We start from the raw sequence: 19,388 nt of genomic DNA on the forward strand, positions 1-19,388 counted from the left end.
AAATTTAAGGTAAGGTTTCAAAAATGGAATCCTGCTATTCTAGCTCGTGCAAGGGACTATGATATTTTTCCTTAGCAATCAAATTGTAGATAAATTCAAATTGAATCTATTGATTATTCTACCTCAGTACCTCTAAAGTAAATAGATACTGAAAATTCACACACACTAATATACTACAGACTTCTAACTTTCAACGTGAATATATATAGAAGAATCATTAAGAATAAAATAAAAACATCAAATATAAAAGTGTATGTAATATTTTTCACAAGACACATAAGATTTTATAATATAGTTAAAATATGAAACGAAATGGCCAATAACTCCAAATGAACTTGTATAGTTAGTTATCTTAATTTTTTGTATTAGGAAGGTAAGAGTAAATAAAACTAAGAAAGATTTCCATTTATGATTTGATGGCATTGTTTTCATGTGTATGGCACCTTAAGCACGTTCCTTACTTGTTCTTTCTTTTATAGCATCAGTTTTTTGACTTCTTTCAATACAACAAGATAAGCGGAGGAGAGAACTGAAATGACTAGGTTGCCACTTGGGTCGTCGCCGATTGACATCGCCGGTCCGGCGACTAACTGGTGGGACCACGTCAACGAATCCGTTCAGTGGCAAGATGGGATTTTCTACTCCCTGTGTGCTTCTTATGCTCTTGTTTCAGCCGTTGCCCTAGTAAGTTTCTCTTTTTCTGCTCTGTAGATATGTAAAGATTGGTTTTTTCTTCCTTTTTGTGAATTTCACGATCAAAGTAGAGTTTGGGAGCTGAAATGGCGGAATTGATGTAGATGATTTATATTTTAGACTCCAACTAATTTGATGTTGAGATGCAGTTGATAGAATTGCAGTGTCTAGTTCATGTTATAAAGTCAAATACTTGCTGTTAGTTGGGTTTTTTTCGTAACTTCTGTTAGAAATGGAAAATCTTGGTTGGTCAACTGTAGGAATGAAATAATGAAGTTTGCATATCATTCAAGAATGTTTGATTACCAAGTGTAATTTAGGGGTTTTCATTAAGGCAAATTACGGGATATTTTGTGCTTTTCTATGTCACTAATAAAAGTTTGGAGCAGTGGACTGACTGGTTAATCATACTTCTGGTAGGTTCGGTTAGACTGTTAGTTAAAAGCTACAGAATAGTTTTACTTAGGTTCAAATTCAATACTTCTTTATTTGTACTCTCCTTTCTTTCCTGAGGATTCTGCAAGACTTTGGATGTTCGCTATGTCAGAATTCCAAATTATTTCATAATCAATTATCATGTAGATGCTTGTTGTTAATTTATCTATATCTTTAAAGCTTTGATCTCTTATCTAAGGTTTTGATGTCAGTATTTGGGAGTACTCCTTTTGTGTGTGCTTTTGGGGCTTATGACCTTTTCCAATAAGTAGATGAGTTTCATGGAAGGGTGTTTTTTCATACTTCGATTAATATATGTGTTTCAGATACAGTATTTACCTAACACTGCATGTGTAGAGAACTGTTTTCCTCGTGGTGCTTGCTTAGTTGGCAGGACTTTTGGTTGAGTCTATGAGTTAATTATGTGCAGATTCAATTAATAAGGATCGATTTGAGGGTACCCGAGTATGGTTGGACAACACAAAAGGTGTTCCATCTGATGAACTTTGTTGTAAATGGAGGTAAATCGGACTCAGACTAAACAAACCGTCCAGCTCTTTTTTTTTAATCTGGAATTTTGTTTTAAATGCAAATCTTTTGTTTTTCAGTTCGTGCAATTGTCTTTGGATTTCACAAACAGGTTTTTCTGTTCCATTATAAGGTAATGTGCTTTCCTGAAAAGTAACTTTTCAATTGTCAATATTTCTTCTTAATTATGTTCAGTTTGCTTTCAATAGAACGCGACAATGTATGCAAAGTATTGCAAACCTGAATGTATTGCCTTGTTCTTATCAACCGTTTAACTTTTTCTCTAATTATTATTCTTTTCTTTATAGTGCGTCAACTTATGTAGGAACTATCAGAAATCAAAATTAGGTTAGAACTGTACCTAGAAAAGTTATCACCTGATGGGACCATTTTCAAGTGGAAGTGCATGATGTTACTTTTGCTAATTGGAGCTGTAGGCTTTCTTATATCTTTGACGTTCTTAACTTTGAGCTTAATTTGACATTTCAGATTCCTTACCTTTTAATTTATTTATTCGCAAGGTCATCCTGCTCGCTTACTGCTAATATAATCCAATAGCAGTTCAGCAATCCTTGTTTGTTAATGTGTGAGCTAATTGGATTGAAAGCTCATTAGTATATACATTCTGTCTTTCAGATTCCAGTTTGAAGCTTATCACCTAGTTACCCATCTTTTACTTGCTCTAAACTTTTGGTTTGACTGTGATGGGTCGATGGCATTGTTCAAGTGCTTAGTTCCTCTGCAGCCAGCAACACCGTACTGTTACCTTGTCAAACCTTTAGCTTTGACTATCATTTTATTGAGATGAATTTTCTGTTAGCAATAACGAATCTACTGAAAGCACTTCCCTATTACGGCTTCTGTGATCTCTTTCCTTAATTTGGGTGGGCTACTGCTGGACCGTCACTTTTAGGCTGATGACGTGAGAAATAGAAATAAATAACATGCCACAACTGCCTCTTAAGCTACTGCCTAATTGTTTACTGATGTTAGATTTGCTCCACGATAACCAGGTGCTGACTCTGGCAATATTGGACCTACCAGGGCTCCTTTTCTTTTCAACATTCACACTCCTTGTTCTATTTTGGGCTGAGATATATCACCAGGCAAGTGAAGTTATAGCATCTTGCAGGCAAACTGTAAATCTATTGATTCTAACCCTTGCATTTATGTAATGGCAGGCTAGGAGTTTACCAACAGATAAGCTCAGGATTTCTTATATTGCAACAAATGGTGCAATATACTTCATTCAGGTTTGCTACAAACGTGTCCCCTGCTCATACGCTATTGGACATCATTGTTGTTCATAGGGAAATATAATCGATCAAGTATCATTACTTATTATTATTTTGTCTGTAGTAATGTGTGATTTCTTTTAAGATTCTTTCACGCCAGTCAAACCCATCTAATTTTGGGTTCTAGTTGATAACCCCTTGTATTTTGGTGGTGACAGGGGTGGATTAGTGTAGAAGTTATGGGTTCAACTGAAGAAGGGTTCCCCGAACCCAACTTTAGCTCAAACCCTGTATATATGTTAAAAATTCTGTAAACAAGTAAAAATAATAGATTTTGAACCCACTAAATCAATTGGGTTGTGGTAGAATTTCTGAGACACATAAAGTTCGAATCCTGGAGCCACCTCTGCTCATCGATATGCGGTCATATGTGTGCTTCTTAATATGTTGAATTCTGAGATATTCTTCTTTCTCAAAATGTTATGCCTGGTTTACCTGGGGTAACATGCTTGGAGAAAAGTTCAATTCAGAGCCCTCCTCCTACTTTCATTATCAAATATTCATAGATTGGTTCTAGTTATACCTTTAATTATTTTTTCGAGAACAGTTGGAATATCTTTCCAAGATCTTGCAATAAATTTTTACAGAACCATATGCAAATTTAGCCTTGAAATAGGGCTAGATTCTCCTAATCCCCAGCCCATGAGAACCCTAGCTTTTCCCCTTTCCTAAAGGATAGATCACTTCTAAATAAATAAAGATGTCCATTATTCTTGATTTCTTGGTGAACATTCCCGATCGACCCACTTGTCTCAAAAGCTAAGAAGCTTCTTGAGTCTTCCAGGTCTTATCTCAGGTAATAAACTAAATACAACTGAAAAATGGTTTTTGTCAGGCCTGTATCTGGGTTTACCTCTGGGTCAATGACAATAGCACAGTGGAATTCATTGGGAAGATATTTATGGCAGGTGAATCTCTTTTATATTAATTTTCTCCTTTTGCCCTATTTTACGGAAGGTTAGATCTGCTTTCAAAGTTTATTGCTTTCTTTAACCTTGCATGTTTATTTGGTGCAGTTGTATCAGTTATTGCAGCCTTGGGCTTTCTGCTATATGGTGGAAGGTGAATTTAAGTGCTATTTTCTCTGTGCATTTATCTTCTAAAGCATTATTGATCATTCTTAGATGACCTTAGACATGATTAAATTTCATTGCTTTTCTTGTGGAATTTGTTTTTACAATCATCAGGTTATTTCGCATGCTGCGGCGCTTTCCTATTGAATCTAAAGGGAGGAGAAAGAAGCTTCATGAGGTTTGTGTACTACACATCTGTCTTCTTCTTTTTTTTTCTTTTAGAACTGGTAAAGGTATTTACACTTTTATCTTCTTACTTTATACATACAGAGGTTAGTGCTGTAGTTTGGCATAGAATACGTTTGCATGTAAGGCATAAGATTTATTCCTCACAAACTTGAGTTCTCCCTACAGCACCGAGAGGGAGAAACTTTTTAAACATGAAGTTTGATTAATTTCCTTGTCCTAAGATGTCCTGCTAATTGTTCTGCTATATTATAATCTTAACTTGCGGTGAATGACTGCTATATTTAGTCCAGGTAACATTTAAGTGGAGAGCTAGAGTAAGGCTATCCCTGAGATTGTATAATTAAATTCTAAAATGATAATTAACAAGAATAGATGGAACCTTGTTGTGACATTCTTATTCAGACATTTTTATTCAGTGCGTGAAGGGGTAACCTTTTGGTCATGAATCCACTAAACTGTCAAAGGCTGGTGCATACTATCTTTTTCTATTTAGTTTGTGTCACATAATGTGTTTGACTTTGACCATAAGCTCAACTCCAGCAAATTATTAATTTCTGTATCTGCAATCTGATGGGACTGTTCAAAGTTGTTTGGATATACATAGACAGAAGATGTCAAGTAATAAAGATTGCCTAACTAGATGAGCAGGAATGGAACAAATTATAACATACAACATTAGGGTACCAACTTTTGATGTCTCCCCTCTCTAGATTCCTCTTTTTTTATGATTAAGATTTTATTAAACCATCTGCAGCACCAACAAGGTGTAAGAGTGCACGATAGTAGCTAGGAATTTATTCCTTTAACAATGTAAGGAGTGAATGAACTCCACTATAAGGTCAAACTCAGTAGCAGCATTCCTGCTTCAAAAATTCATGTTCTGTAAGCATTTCAATATTACAAAAGATAAGGATGATGCTTTATCCTGAAAGCAGCTGCAGTTCCCTTCTATTCAAACCATCTGAAATAACATAGAGGGATTCTGTAAGTCCTCTGTATATTTATTAATAAGGTCCTCTGTTTCTTCTTGATTCCCTGCACTGCCAACTTTGTACTGCCTCTACCAGGCATCATCCAAACAATCCCAAACCGGTTTAGAAATATACACCAAGTTATCCAGATGAATTTACAACGTAGGAGTAAGTGTCTAAATGATTTAAAGCCCTCTTTGCAGTAGTAGTATCTGCTGGAGTAGTGAAATCTTCCTCTGTGCTGGCTATCATATGTTACACATGCTTCATTTAAGGCTAATACCCAAAAACAGCCACTTTGGGAGTTGCTCTGGTCCTCCAAGTCATCTTCCATGACTACTAAGCCAATATTACCACATTCTTCCTTAACAACTAACTGTATCATGCTTTAGCTGAGAAGTTCCCATCATCCAATGATCCATTTCCATCACTCCCCCTAATTTAACAACTAGCACACACAGACTGTACCTAGTGTTGATGATTATTTTAAGAAAAAAATTGATGATTTATTCTACATTGGAGATTCCAGTATTCTTCTTTGAAGGGTTCTCCAATGTACGTCAAATACTCTTTGTTGATGAAAGATTATATTAACTTGGGAAGAGTTGTTTCAGAGTGCTGGTTTCCAGTCGTTTGTCTTGCCATAGTTTGTTCTTCTGCTATTATCCATTTTGACCTTTCCACCTCTGCAAACTCTCCCCATGGATTTCCGATTCATCTTCCTAATACAACTCCATAAGATGTGACTGCTTTACTGCATCATTGTCCATCAATTCCATATTAATCTTTGATCACCCCTTCCACATCTTCTCTTTGTTGGTATTCAGTCTCCATCTCCATCTCCATCTCCATGGCCATTTGAACTTAAAAGACACTTAATAAATAGTCTAAAGCTCTTCACAACCAGTCCCCAGTTGCTTGCTCATAGTTGACCATCTAATCAAATGCACCTTCTTCATCTCACAATTAAATCCCCATAAAAAGTTACTTCTCAACTTATTCGTTTGTTTTTCAACTTTAGAAGGAATTGATACTAGTGATATTAGATAGATAGTGATCCCTGCAATACATATTTGTAAGTTCATCCTTTACCCATATGAGAGAGATCACTTCTTTCAATGGGTTGATTTCCTTTCACATCTTTCAATAACTTCTCGCCATATGTCAATAAAGGCAAAAGATGCTGGATGGTTGTTTCTCATCTCGATACCTATATTGATGGGAGGGTATCGTTGCCTGGTAGAATAATTGAGAATTGTGCATGCCCCTCATCATACCCTTGACTCCTTGTTTTTAGCTCCTAGTCACAGACCCAAATAAACTTGATGGGAAGTACTCCATTTTACACCTCAGAATACTTGCTAGACTCTTCATAAGCATTAACTGAAAACAAACTACGCTTGGCTGATTTCCTTTTCTTCTTTGTTGATGAATAAACAGGAAATAAAAATATCTTAGATTAGTCTGACTAGATGGAAACACAATATTAACATATGATGTTTCTGAAGAAAGAATTTTTTTTATCATTATTTGTGAACCTAAGGAGTTCTTTTTTTTCTTAATTGATCATTAGTGGCCAACTCAAGAAAACGTTTTATTGGTCTATCTGATTGTTCTAACAACGTCTTCTGCATCACCAACCATTAAATGATGATGCTGAGAATATGTTTGTGTTATCTGAAGTTTTAATGAATGTTTCTAAGCACATGCATGCATGATAGATCGTGGCTTATAATTCTTAACATCTCTTACTCTAAATTGGTTCATCTGATCTGATGTATGTATGTGATCACAGGTTGGATCTGTGACTGCCATATGTTTCACCTGTTTCCTCATTAGATGCTTTGTGGTAAGGCTTTATGTACTTGTTTCCTTCTCCCCATGATGGTCAACCTTTTATTATCCAAAGTGTAATAGTGTCCTAGCTACATTATTAAGTTTTGCAAACTGGTTAACTAAATGAGACACTCTTAGCTTGTCTACGGGGAGGTCCAAGCAGGGAAATGAGGTTTTACGCAATTGGTGCTTTAGCTTGTCAGAGGTGAAAACATTGAGGCTATCTTTATGATATAAAGGGTTGCAACTCATGCCTTCCTTCAGGCTTCAGTCAAACCATAACTACTCCTGGGAACAAATAATAGAAAAAGGTAGACTAGAGAATAGGAACATGATAAAAAAAAGAGAAAGTATATCAGGTTTAAAGTAAAGCTAAACCGGTCTCAAATCTCCAACTCTCATGCACATGAGCTTCTTTGCTATGTCTAATCTGGTTCGCTGCAGGTTGTGTTATCTGCTTTTGATTCTGACGCATCTCTTGACGTCTTGGACCATCCTGTTTTGAATCTGATATACTACCTGGTATGTATCATTTTCGTTATTCCATATTCCTTACGTTTACTACTTTGTCTGAGTGATCACATTCTTCTCTGTGGCAGCTAGTAGAAATTCTTCCTTCAGCTCTTGTGCTCTACATCCTGCGAAAATTGCCTCCAAAAAGAGTGTCTGCACAATACCACCCAATCAGTTAGCTGCAGCAGAATTTTATCGTCAGTCATACACGTTCCCATGGTTGCTGTTGCAGAAGCTAACTGGAGTTCTTCAGGAAAAGTGAAACTGCAAAAAAGATATTCAGTTGCAATAATTCTGTGGAAAGGCCAAAGATTCAACACTTTTTTCGCAGTTGTTAAACAGAGGTTAAGCTGTTTTTCTTACATTATATTGTTTCTGTGGTTGTAGCGTGAAGCATGAGACGAATAATTTTTCCCCACGTTTGTGAAAAATATCCTAGTCATGATGTAATGATGCAGAGGGTAATCTCAGTTTTCGCCATTGTACTGGCCATATTGTAACTATGATGTTCTGGATCTCCTTTACTGCAATGACTGATGTCCTTTGTTTGGTCAGTTTGTTCTAGTAATTTTACTTTTTAGAACCCAGTAATTTTAAAGATTCAGTTACAGATGGTTCAAAATCTGGGTGGATAACAGGTTTACTCGCTAATCGACATATCACACGATGCTGCTTGTACTACTCACTCGAAGCACTGGGGGCACAGAGTTATTTCCAATTAACGGCAACAATAACACAACTTTGGTTTTCTAATATGGCAAAATTGATTCGTAACAAAATATGGCGAACTGATTATAGAAAACATTTTTCATTTTCTAGTTCTCGGAAACCCTTGTTGCTGCCTGCATTGTGCTTTAACAGCTTAATTTTTTTTTATATAATTGAGGTTACACAACAATCCTCATTAAACGCCAATGCACACACATATATGTACTGGACTGCATGTATACGACCTACATAGACGAGGTAGGTTTTCTTTGTCCTTTAAAATCTGGTTTTCCCCCAAGTTGATGCATGACATACTCCAAAACTGGAGTTAAAAATTTCAGTTCAACCAGTTTTTCTTTGAGTCTCAATAATGCACACCTCTAATACCAAAAATCAGCAATTGGCTTCTAAGGGAAGGAAAAACAACACCAAACAATTGAATTCTAAAGACTTATAACAGAGAAAAAACACTTCATATAGGCGAATTTTCTCTACCAGCCAGCACAGCACTTCTCCAGTTCCAGATCTAAATTACAGAAAGCATCTTCAAACCCAAGTTGCCCAGTGTAAGAAATACACCAACAATTTGACAAGGAATGAAGACGGATAGTAACTAGGACAATCATCATCAACAAGACCAACCCTGATTCCCTCCAACCAAATATCTAAGGTCAATTTACAGGAACTGAAGACAGAGCCACTGGTTTACTTATAAAATTATCTCATTGATTTGGTGGAACTTCATCAACAGGAGGAGCAGCGAAGCGAACATTAGCAGGTCGAGCCACCACTACTGGCTCGTCAGCAAACAATGCTTTGATAACTGCTGGTGTTTTCAGGGGTCTACGACCAGTCATTCGCGGATAGACGCCTTCTAGGAAATAATAAGCATGGCCTGCAATCATTCCCTGAAACATGAAAGTTCACTTTCAGTATATAGCACCAACATTGCATGGTATAGGGTGTGGTGTGTTTGGTAGGAGGAAAACATTTTCCTGAAAATATTTTACAATTCTCATATTTGGTTGTCAAAGTTTTTGAAAAGTATTCTCTCTAGAAAATATAAGTTTCCTTAAAAATGAGGAAAATGACTTCCCTAATATAAGTCACAAGTTCCATAAGTGGCATTCCACAATCGTTTCATCCCCACCCTCCAACACACACTACTTCCACCCTCATCCCCCACACTTCTACCTTCTAACCCACCCCTAGAGTGTTTGTCTAGATTATATAAACTATTTTCTGCTTACTCATCAAACACCAGAAAATAAGTAAAAATCCACTTATCTTATTTTTTAGGAAAACATTTTACAAGAAAAAATTCTGCATGAAAAACATTTTCCTTCGTATCAAATGCACACATAAAGTTCAATGAAAGGAAATTGGAATATTCAAACCCCACAAAAGGAATTTTAAAATGCAAGGTAACTGAGTGCTGGCATAAAAACAACAGGCACCAGTGCAGGTAGAAAGGTCTACACAGAAAAGCTTAACAATACATTGTGACAACAAAAGGAAACTAGTGAAAGATAGATGTGCAAGAATCCATATCTTCTTTTACAAACAAGAACTTTTTTACCACTATACTACAGATCGGCATCCAGTTTTCGGGGTTTATCACCTTGGACAAAATCCTCATTAGAAAACATAAATTTGGCTGGTTGGTGAAGGCATCGACACATCTTTGTAGTTGGGGAAAGAAGAAAAGAAGTGAAATCTCTCTCACTAAATGAAAATAAGTAAGAAAATCCTGGCTACCAGAACTTTTATCAAAGATTCAGGCAAGATATCCAACAGGAAGGCTCAAGCAGGAGCAAAAACCATTTAACTAAAACTCTTAAGAGTCTCATATAGTAGGCATGAAACAAGTAAAACCTAATAAAAGCACATGAGTCACCAGAAGCGTACCAGTAGATCCCCCCAAGCACTGGCGCCAACAAGCACAGAGAACCCCAAAAGAACCTGCGACAAGGAGAAAGAAGTGTGATGAGGTTATCCACCACAAACATAAACAACAAACTTCATTGAAGCAAAACTACAAGTAGTTTTCCACTTCAAGAAACAAAATATGAAAAAGATTGTGACCCATGTAAATATTAATTTCCTGGATTCCTAATTCTATTCTAATTCAAGAATGTGTTTCTATTTATATTCAATGTTCTTTTAGTAGTTCTCCCAAAATAGAACATCACTGCCAAATATCCGGGTGCTTGGATACACACTATTGGCTGAGCTATATGTAAGGGGCAAATAAGTTTTTGGATTTCTCACTGCGTCTTTCTTGCCAAGACTATGTTGGTGAAGAACTCCATAACTATGTTACAGAAAGGGTTTCTAGCCAAATAGATCCTAAAAACTGGAAACATAAAAGACTACATAAAAGCATGGCTCTGCAAATAACCCCTTGTTCACATAATAAAGAAGGGAGTGATTTTCAAAATCAACATACTGCAAGGTTCATCATCTTGAATGCAAAACACCACCTAAGATTGCATAAATCCAAAACAAAATGAATAAGAAATCTGGCGCACAGGAAAAGCTTTCCTGGACCCAGGTGATGCTCTACCCACCCCAAATCTCCAGCCCATTGAATAGGAATGAACAGGAAAAATATTTGAGTAATGGATCTGCTGTAGCCCTTCAGGTTTGATAGCTCACATATAGCATAACCTATGAAGTCTTTTTTTTTTTGGAAGAAGAACCAATGAAGTCTTCTTTAAACAGAGTCTATGATCGCTGATTTGTCAACTTGATAATAATACCTTTAAAGGCTAATTCCAAATATTTAAACTCATCCCCCCTATGTATCAAAAGTTAGAGATTAGGTACTTAGATGAGTAAAAAGCCACAACTTGTAAGGATTGTTCATAAATGACGGATTGCATTAAAGAAGTGGCAAATTGATAATGTCATATCTAGCAGAAGAAACACAAAGATGCAAGGGGACAAACCACAGGTGAGGCAGCTCTTAAAGTTAAAAGCTAATGATTTGTGAAGCAAAGTATGATGGATTAAGTAATAAACACTAACCCATGGGAGGTAAGCTGCGGTGAAAGTAAACAGACCCAAAAAGCTCATGTGGATATACGGATTTTGCTTGCTCCATACATAAACCTACATATAGAAGGAAGCAGAATGATGAAAAAAGAAAGGCTAAGACAGAAAACAAAAGCCGAGTAAAAAATGGAGTTATACTGCAGAGGAGCTAACCATCATAAAAGTCAATGAATTGCTCAGGAATATGATCTTTGCAAATGACTCTGAGACATACGGTATCATCCCCCCGACAAGAACAATTCCTGTTAAAACAGTGGCACCAAACAAGAGCATGTAGAAGAAATCTGCCGTCCTTCCCCTGAAGGAGTTCTCTTCTAGAAGCTTGCAGTACCGAGCTAGGAAAAACATGTGAAACAGAAAGTCCAAGTCTGAAAACATTAAAAAAAAAGATATCAGAATAACGTAGAAAAAGAAAGAGAAAGTGTCTTATCATGTCGATGTATTCCTCCAAACAAGCAACTCTGCCTTCATCTCAGAATCTCAGATGCACTCACAAATAAAAATACATGATTAAAAGGAAAACTTGTAGGGCTGATTAGCAGAATGAGCTTAGTTTCCATTTTGGATTTAATCTACCATACTGTTAAGAACTACAAAATTCATTTCTGTGACTTGTGTCTTCCACTTCTCTCATCTTTTTTTGTACCCAACTTCGTCTCACTGTGGGTGAAATATCTTTTTCCAAGATCAGAAAGAAGTGAATATCAGGAAATTAACTTCTACAAACATATTACAATTCCAATGGCCATTGGCAAGAGTTGCTATAGCATTAACCATAATGAGAGAAGAGTGTATTGAACAGAAGTGCTACAAAACAATCAGTCAGACTACAAAGTACTGGCTGAATCCTGTATTTAGCCACGATAGTTATTGAACAAAAGAGCCTCGCCATTAAAGCCTTAAAAGATTCATGGCTGTTCAATTAAAGTTATGCCTCATTAAGACGCTCATCCTCTCTAAACTAAAAGGAGGAAAAAATCTTTTCAGAAAAAGAAGCTAACTGCTGGGAGAAGAGAAATTACCCATCTTCCGAAAGTAGAGAAAATTTGTAACCAGGCGCCACACCTGGTATTGCTTCACCACTAACTTGGGGTTCAGGTACAACTTATAAGGAGATATAATCTGCAACACACACAAAATACAATCAATCAGTCAACCAACACTATATGTGGATGATTGTTACATATTGTTTCATAATGTTATCATGTTGTGTTGCATTGTATCGTATTGTTTTAATGAATATTACATTTGGATAGACTGCAATTTTCTTTGTCGATCACACATCAACAATTTGAATGATAAACCTACAAGAAAAGTAGGGTACGGGGTAGAGCTACTATAAAAGGTTAAGGAAAAGAGTAAAATAAGATTTGGAAGCTTCGGGTGCCACGCTACTTTGTCGCGTAACGTATGAAATATTTTGCGAAAGTGGTGGCAATATTCATAGAGGAAACAAATAATTATTATTCATCAGCGTTATTTTGTACAAGATACACTCTAGTCTACTTGGTGTAGTTAAGATTTTAGTTATAAGAGGTCAAACGTTCTAATCTAGATAACCATAATCTACAACTTTTTTAACAATGATTCCGGCATGCTAAAATAGTTTTATAATATAAACTCAGCCTGATTCGAACTTGCGTCCCTAGGGAGGAAAAGCTGAGCTTTGACCACTGGTACCATGAGCTCCGTTGTTGCTCTGGGTGCCACGATTTATATTTATACTAATCCTTATACATAAATATGGATATACACGTATATAAACATAGTTCCAATCAAAACCATCAGGTGCCGTGGCACCTGCAAGTGTTAAACGTAGATACATAGATACGGTTAACAGTCATCCTGTGCAAGTTTCAATCCTAAACTAGTTAGGGCCAGCTATACGACATGTAAATCCATTCTTCTCAATTCAGGTCCATTTCAACATCCCAAATTACAACAATCAATCAACTATACCCCGATCCCAAATTAATTAGGGTTAGCTATATGAAACCCCTGTATCCATTAATCAAGGTATGATCTCAACATCCCAAATTACAACCCCCACTAAAAAAACAATCAACATACAAACAACCCTCAATTTTTATCATTGATATCTCAAAAAAAAAAAAACCTACCCAGATATAGAAATCCTCAAATTCATACGAAAACATTTTAAAAAATCAATCTTGAAAGTCTACTGCTTTTCCTTAAGATGAATCATATCCATACCTCCAGAGAACAACCGATTGTGGTGACGATTGCAGCAGTGAGATAGGAACGGGTGATTATCGGCATCTGCTTGTACCATTCTTCCACAGCTTGTGCCATTCAGCCAAATCAAACTTTCCCCAAAACAAAACTTCCCAGAAATCCCTAACAACCCGACTGATAAAGCCTCTAGGTTATCTGAAAATTGATCAATTCGAGGATTTCTAATATATATACACACTCACATGCATATAATAAGTATATATATGTATGTGATCGGATTTTATTTAGCTAGAGGAAATCAAAGATGAATGGTAAAGGGAACAATAAATTCTTTTATACGATTCTAATCTTGTTTCTTTGAGGGGGGCTATTGCCTATGAGGTTATAAGCGCGTATTAGTCACGGACCAATTAGATGATCCGGTGACGAGCAGAGGCCAATGAGATTGTTTGCGAGAATAGTATTGATGTCAGAGGCGCGTCAGTTGTTGGATTTTGTTGTTTTTGAGTTACCTTTAAAAGAGGAAATTCGATGATTTTTGAGTTTCAATCTACTTTAGTATTAGTATTGCTAGTGTATTGTTTATATTAGGAATATTGTGGAGTACCTCTTATCTATTCTTGAAATTATTTTATTTCTAGTCGGAAGGAGAGCGTCCGAGACACTGATAAAGTTATTGGGGGGAGAGAATTGGAGTAATTGATAAAGTTATTGGTATGAGAGTGTTGGAGTAATTGATAAAGTTATTGGAAGGGAAATGTTGAAGTAACCATTAAAGTTATCAGAAATGGAACAGTTGCAGTATCTAGTAAAGTTATCAGAAGGGAATGTTTAAGTAACTTGTGAAGTTATCGAAAGGGAGAACGTTGGAGCAACTGATAAAGTTATTGGGAGGAAAGCATTGGAGTACTTGATAAAGTTAATGGGAGGAGAGCGTTGGAGTAATTCGTAAAGTTATTGGAATGAGAGTGTTGGAGTAATTGATAAAGTTGTGGAACGGGGAACATTAAAGTAACTGTTAAAGTTATCAGAAGTGTAACAGTTGCAGGATCTAGGAAAGTTATTAGAAGGGAAATGTTTAAGTAACTTGTGAAGTTATCGGAAGGGAGAACGTTGGAATAACTAATAAAGTTATTGAAAGGGGAACGTTGGAATAATTGATCAAGTTATTGAGAGGGAAACATTTGAATAACTGATAAAGTTGTTGTCATGTGATCAAGAGTTCACGAGTTCATGTCATGGAAACAGACTCTGGCAGAAATATGGAGTAAGCATGTGTACAGTAAACCCTTACAATTCAAAGCTCTTTTTCAAATTCTGCATATAGAGAACTTTAGTACATCAAACTATTCTCTAATTTTATTTCTAGTTGAAATGTTTTTCTTATTTTTTTTTCTATTTTAGGGAAGGAACAATTATAGTGGTTGGATTTATGTGATGTGATTCACAACTTCATTTTATTTTATTTTGACTTTCAATCATATGTGTCTAAAGTTAGGCCAAATATATGATTTGACGATTTTGCGCCAAAGAAAATGAATTTTGACCCATGCAAAGACATAACTTTGATAAAAGAATGTACGAAGTTAGATTTTTCGAGGTCATAAACTTCACTGAAATTGCCATTGACAAGCTATTATATATCTCGTGTTTTGTCAAGGCCATAACTTCAATTAAAAAAAGGGCTAAATTTGGCTTTATCAAATTCGCAACTCCAGTAAAAAGAAAATGTTTGAAGTTGACCTTGACAAGCATACCAAACTTCAAGCAAAATGTTTGATGTTTGACCTTCACAATGACATTTTCAAACAAATATGTTTAAAAGGAGAGGCAAATTCTCCTTTGAAGTTGTGCCCAAAATAGGTAAACTTGCAATAATAATTGACCATTGGATATAAATGATCATTCCAAAAGCAAGTATTTGCATACTTCACCCATTTAATTGTCATGTTTCACTATTCTATATCCTAATATTGACTATAAATATACTAATTAACTAAAGTATCCTTATTTATTTTTTGAGCAATTTTCATAAAGTACATTAGTATCGATGCTAATTACTCAACACATGAATAGTTTTATTAATTACGCGTCTTATTCGAATTGTCGTTAGATACATTATCTTTACGTGTATATACTGTATCTAGTGAAATGTCTTATCTCTCCTTTCTCGCTCCTTCTCTTGTCCCTGTACTTCTCTTTAATTATATTTTACAATTATTTATATGTCATAATTTCACGTATATGTGTATCAATATCAAATATGCAATGATATATCTATGTGTATGTAATCTCATCTTGTATATCTAGTATCAATTTCATGTATCCATCATAAAAATTCATTGATGTATATAACGTATCTTTACATAGTATATGTTGTGTATGTGCATAATTATAGATTAATTATGAAAAGGAACTAATATATCCAATGTATTTATACATAAATAAACTTATATGATATCAAATTTGTGACGTATCCAATATATCTAACAAATACTTTTAAAAAGATGAACAAGAAGATATAATTATAAAAAAAAAAACATAAAGTCACCATTGAAGTTGTCCCGAATTTTCAAAAAGACACCTTAACTTTGCAACCGTCTTAATACCCCACTAAACAATTTTGAACATATATTATATATAATTTTTCGATCATCCCCAATTTTTAAGAAGCAAGTGTGTTCACACATCAATCATTACATGACACGTGTTAATTTAATTTAAAATGTAATTTTTTTTCATTTTAAATTCTCTCTCTCTCTCTCTCTCTTTGACTTATTTTAATTTTGATTTCATCTTAAATTCCGCTTAATCTTTCACCCCCCACTTTCAAGTGTTCCATCCCTCCCTTTTCTTTCTTTTTCTTCACCTCCCACCCTCACCCCATCTCCCACGTTAAGTTGAACCCCTCTCCCATTTTTTTTCTTCTCCAGTCAAATTCTTTATTTCAGTAATTTTTTTATAAAAAAGAATTCATACTATTTTCTAGATTTTATGAGTGATAAACAAAACTATTTATTTTTCTAAGAAAATTTAAATTTTTGAAGGTATCATCAATTACTCATTTTCATGTACCTTCAAAATTATATATAATGATTTTAAAAGAATCAATGAATTCCCCGAAAATTGAAAGAACTTAATTGAAATCGGATTAAAAAAAAAGAGAAAATACATAATTACCCCATTAAATTTGTACCCTTTTTTTAAGTAGACACCTAAAGTTTGCGGGGGTCCTATTACCCTACGAAACTATGAATATTCACGATAAATACACCCTTTTCAGCCATTTCTACTGCAATTGTGTTCTCACAAAAATTGGGCTCGTGAAGGAGTAGTATTACAGCCCCAAACCCGTGTTAAAATACCATGTGGCATTTTTAATTTGATTTTTCTAATTAATAAATTAGACCCATCTTCCCCAAATCATCATTAATAGCCTTTTAAGAAGCTTTTTCAACAGGCCAAAAATTAAATTCTTTCTCAAATTTTGTATTTTAAAATGCGATACTATTAGATTCTATCTTCTTCTTTTCAAAACTTAACTAAATAATTTTTTCTTTCCTAAAACTTAAAGATCGAAAATGGTGATGCTAATAGAGAAATAAGGCAATTTAAATTTTGGTTTGATAGAACTTCTAATTTTCATATTTGATTATTTGTCATGATGTAGCAGTGATTAAGTAGTGCAATGATGGAGTGTTGTCACTATGATTTGTGGTGGTGGAATTCAAAAAAGAAATTTGAGAAATAGAGGCAAAGTATAAATTTAAAAGAGAAAAGAAAAGGAAATAAAATAGAAAATTAAAGGCAAAACTAAAAAGAATTAAAAGTTAAATAGTGAATGACAGGTGATAGATTAGGGTTAGTGCGTGATTTGCACCTGCCTTATTTCAATTGGGAATGACCAAAAAAGGAGGTATATATGCTACTTTAAAATAATTTTGTGGGGTAATAGGACTCGCACAAACTTTAGGTGTCTACTTCAAAAACTGATATAAGTTCGATGGGGTAATTATGTATTTTCTCTAAAAAAAAACTATATGATACTTCCTAATCATCTTGAAATCTAATGAGTTTATCAAATTATTCGAAATGTAAGAAGATATTCAGATAAAGTTTTAAAATTAAAGAGATTAAAACTAATAGTAGTAAAAAAAGGAGGGTAAAATTGTGGTAAAAATGGTGACATTGAAAGTAAGAAGCTTCAATGGAGATGATAATGAATTTTTGAAGAAGAAAGAAGAAAGAAAGAGAAAAAATAAAAAGGAAAAAAAGCAAAAATAATAAGAAAAATAAGAAAATATATTTTACAATAAAATACTTGTAAAAATAAAATTATATTAGTTATTTTAGGTTGACAAAAAATGATGTAATAATATTCGTTCAAGATTGTTTAGTGGGGTAATAGGACGCCCACATATTTAAAGTATCTTTTTGAAAATTCAAAACAAGTTCAGATGTCACTTTATGTCTTTTCTTAAATATATATCTACATGTTCATAGAGACAAGTGTTTGGTGCAATTATGCCTTAAACATAGGGAGGGGGACTGGGAAGTGGAGAGTGAATAAGTGAAAGGGGAGGAGAAGGAGTGAAACATTATGTAGTTATTTTTATGTATAATGAAATTTAGTAGATAAAGTAGAGATGTTTGTTCGATTAGTTTTTTTTGTTTAACTTAATTCGAGTTTTTTTTCCATTACAATTATCTCTTGACACACCTATTAAAATAAAAATAACAATTAATCCTAATTTAATTTTTGTAAAATGATAAAATATTTGGGACTAGATATTTTTAGTAATTATGAGAAGTAGAGTCGTCAATATGGGCTAGGCCTGTAGGGCCGGCCTGGCCTAACCCGTGATTTGATAGGACTGGACTACGATTTTTGGAGCCCATTTAAGAAAAGGGTTTTTTAGTCCGGCCTGAATAAGCCTGTCGATTTGTGGAGCTTGGGAAATATGGATAGGGAAGGCCCGTGGGCTAAAATAAAATAAAATAGAGTATTAAAAATAACAAGAGTCTAAACTCAAAATCTATTAAAAGATTGAAATATTACAATTTAAATATAAATTATATTTATAAAATATGTACTATATAAAATCAAAATTTCCTAAAATTTTTAGGGAATCACTACATAGGTTGTAACCTAGGGAATGTTGTCATAGTTTCTGTGTTTTATTATGATCATTGGAAAACAATTAGATTAATATTTCTATTTAGCTATTTGTGTTTTTACCTGAAATCAAACTTAATAAATATTATAAAGATAATTTTATTTGTTGATTTGATTAACAAGTAGTAACACTAACACTATGTAATATTGTCTTGTCGATATTTGTGATAATATTTTTAAATTATAATTTAATAATAAAAATAATAAAAAATTTACTTTAAAAAAAAGAGGGCTGGCCCGGCAATGTCCGTAGCCCACATACTTGTGGGTTGGACTGACCATTTTCTGGCCCACACAAAAAATAGGCTAGCTCGGCCTGACCCATAAAATTTCAAAGCCTGTCTGGGTTAGCCCGGATGAGGTGGGCAGCCCATATTGACAATTCTAATGAGAAGTAAATTAGATAAGACTGAGGTGTGTCCAGTGTGATACATTTTTTTTTCATGAATAATATTTTATTAGAAATTGTTTTCCAGGAAACAAGTATTTTATTTATTTATTTGTTGTGTTAGGTAGGCAAGCAACAAATATTATCTTTAAAATATTTATAAATAATCTAGACAAATACTATGAGATCTAGGGGTGTGCATTATTTGGATTAAATCGAAAAATCAAATTAAATCAAACCGAATTTTAATTTGGATTGGTTATTTATGTTTTGACATCTACAATATATTTACTCTTAAATATTGTGTTTTACGTTATATATATATATTCA

General features: G+C 34.4%; 2 protein-coding genes across 2 annotated transcripts; one reads left to right on the forward strand and one right to left on the reverse strand.

Annotated features, from left to right (window-relative positions):
• Positions 1-426: 426 nt before the first annotated feature.
• LOC102591119 (tobamovirus multiplication protein 1) lies at positions 427-8,087 on the forward strand. The gene is made up of 11 exons (XM_006348038.2): positions 427-684; positions 1,559-1,649; positions 1,737-1,789; positions 2,670-2,762; positions 2,838-2,909; positions 3,787-3,859; positions 3,968-4,013; positions 4,139-4,202; positions 6,980-7,033; positions 7,465-7,542; positions 7,620-8,087. The coding sequence occupies exons 1-11, from the start codon at positions 535-537 to the stop codon at positions 7,710-7,712; spliced, it is 867 nt and encodes a 288-aa protein (XP_006348100.1). The 5' UTR covers positions 427-534; the 3' UTR covers positions 7,713-8,087.
• A 538-nt stretch (positions 8,088-8,625) lies between these two features.
• On the reverse strand, positions 8,626-13,812 carry LOC102591449 (derlin-2.2). The gene is made up of 6 exons (XM_006348039.2): positions 13,513-13,812; positions 12,321-12,420; positions 11,452-11,666; positions 11,272-11,355; positions 10,150-10,203; positions 8,626-9,149 (listed from the first exon to the last, which is right to left on the reverse strand). Exons 1-6 carry the CDS (start codon positions 13,609-13,611, stop codon positions 8,964-8,966), a joined length of 738 nt encoding a protein of 245 aa, XP_006348101.1. The 5' UTR covers positions 13,612-13,812; the 3' UTR covers positions 8,626-8,963.
• Between the last annotated feature and the right edge of the window lie 5,576 nt (positions 13,813-19,388).

This window comes from Solanum tuberosum, unplaced genomic scaffold (genome assembly GCF_000226075.1).
Source record: "Solanum tuberosum cultivar DM 1-3 516 R44 unplaced genomic scaffold, SolTub_3.0 scf00099, whole genome shotgun sequence".
NCBI lineage: Eukaryota > Viridiplantae > Streptophyta > Magnoliopsida > Solanales > Solanaceae > Solanum > Solanum tuberosum.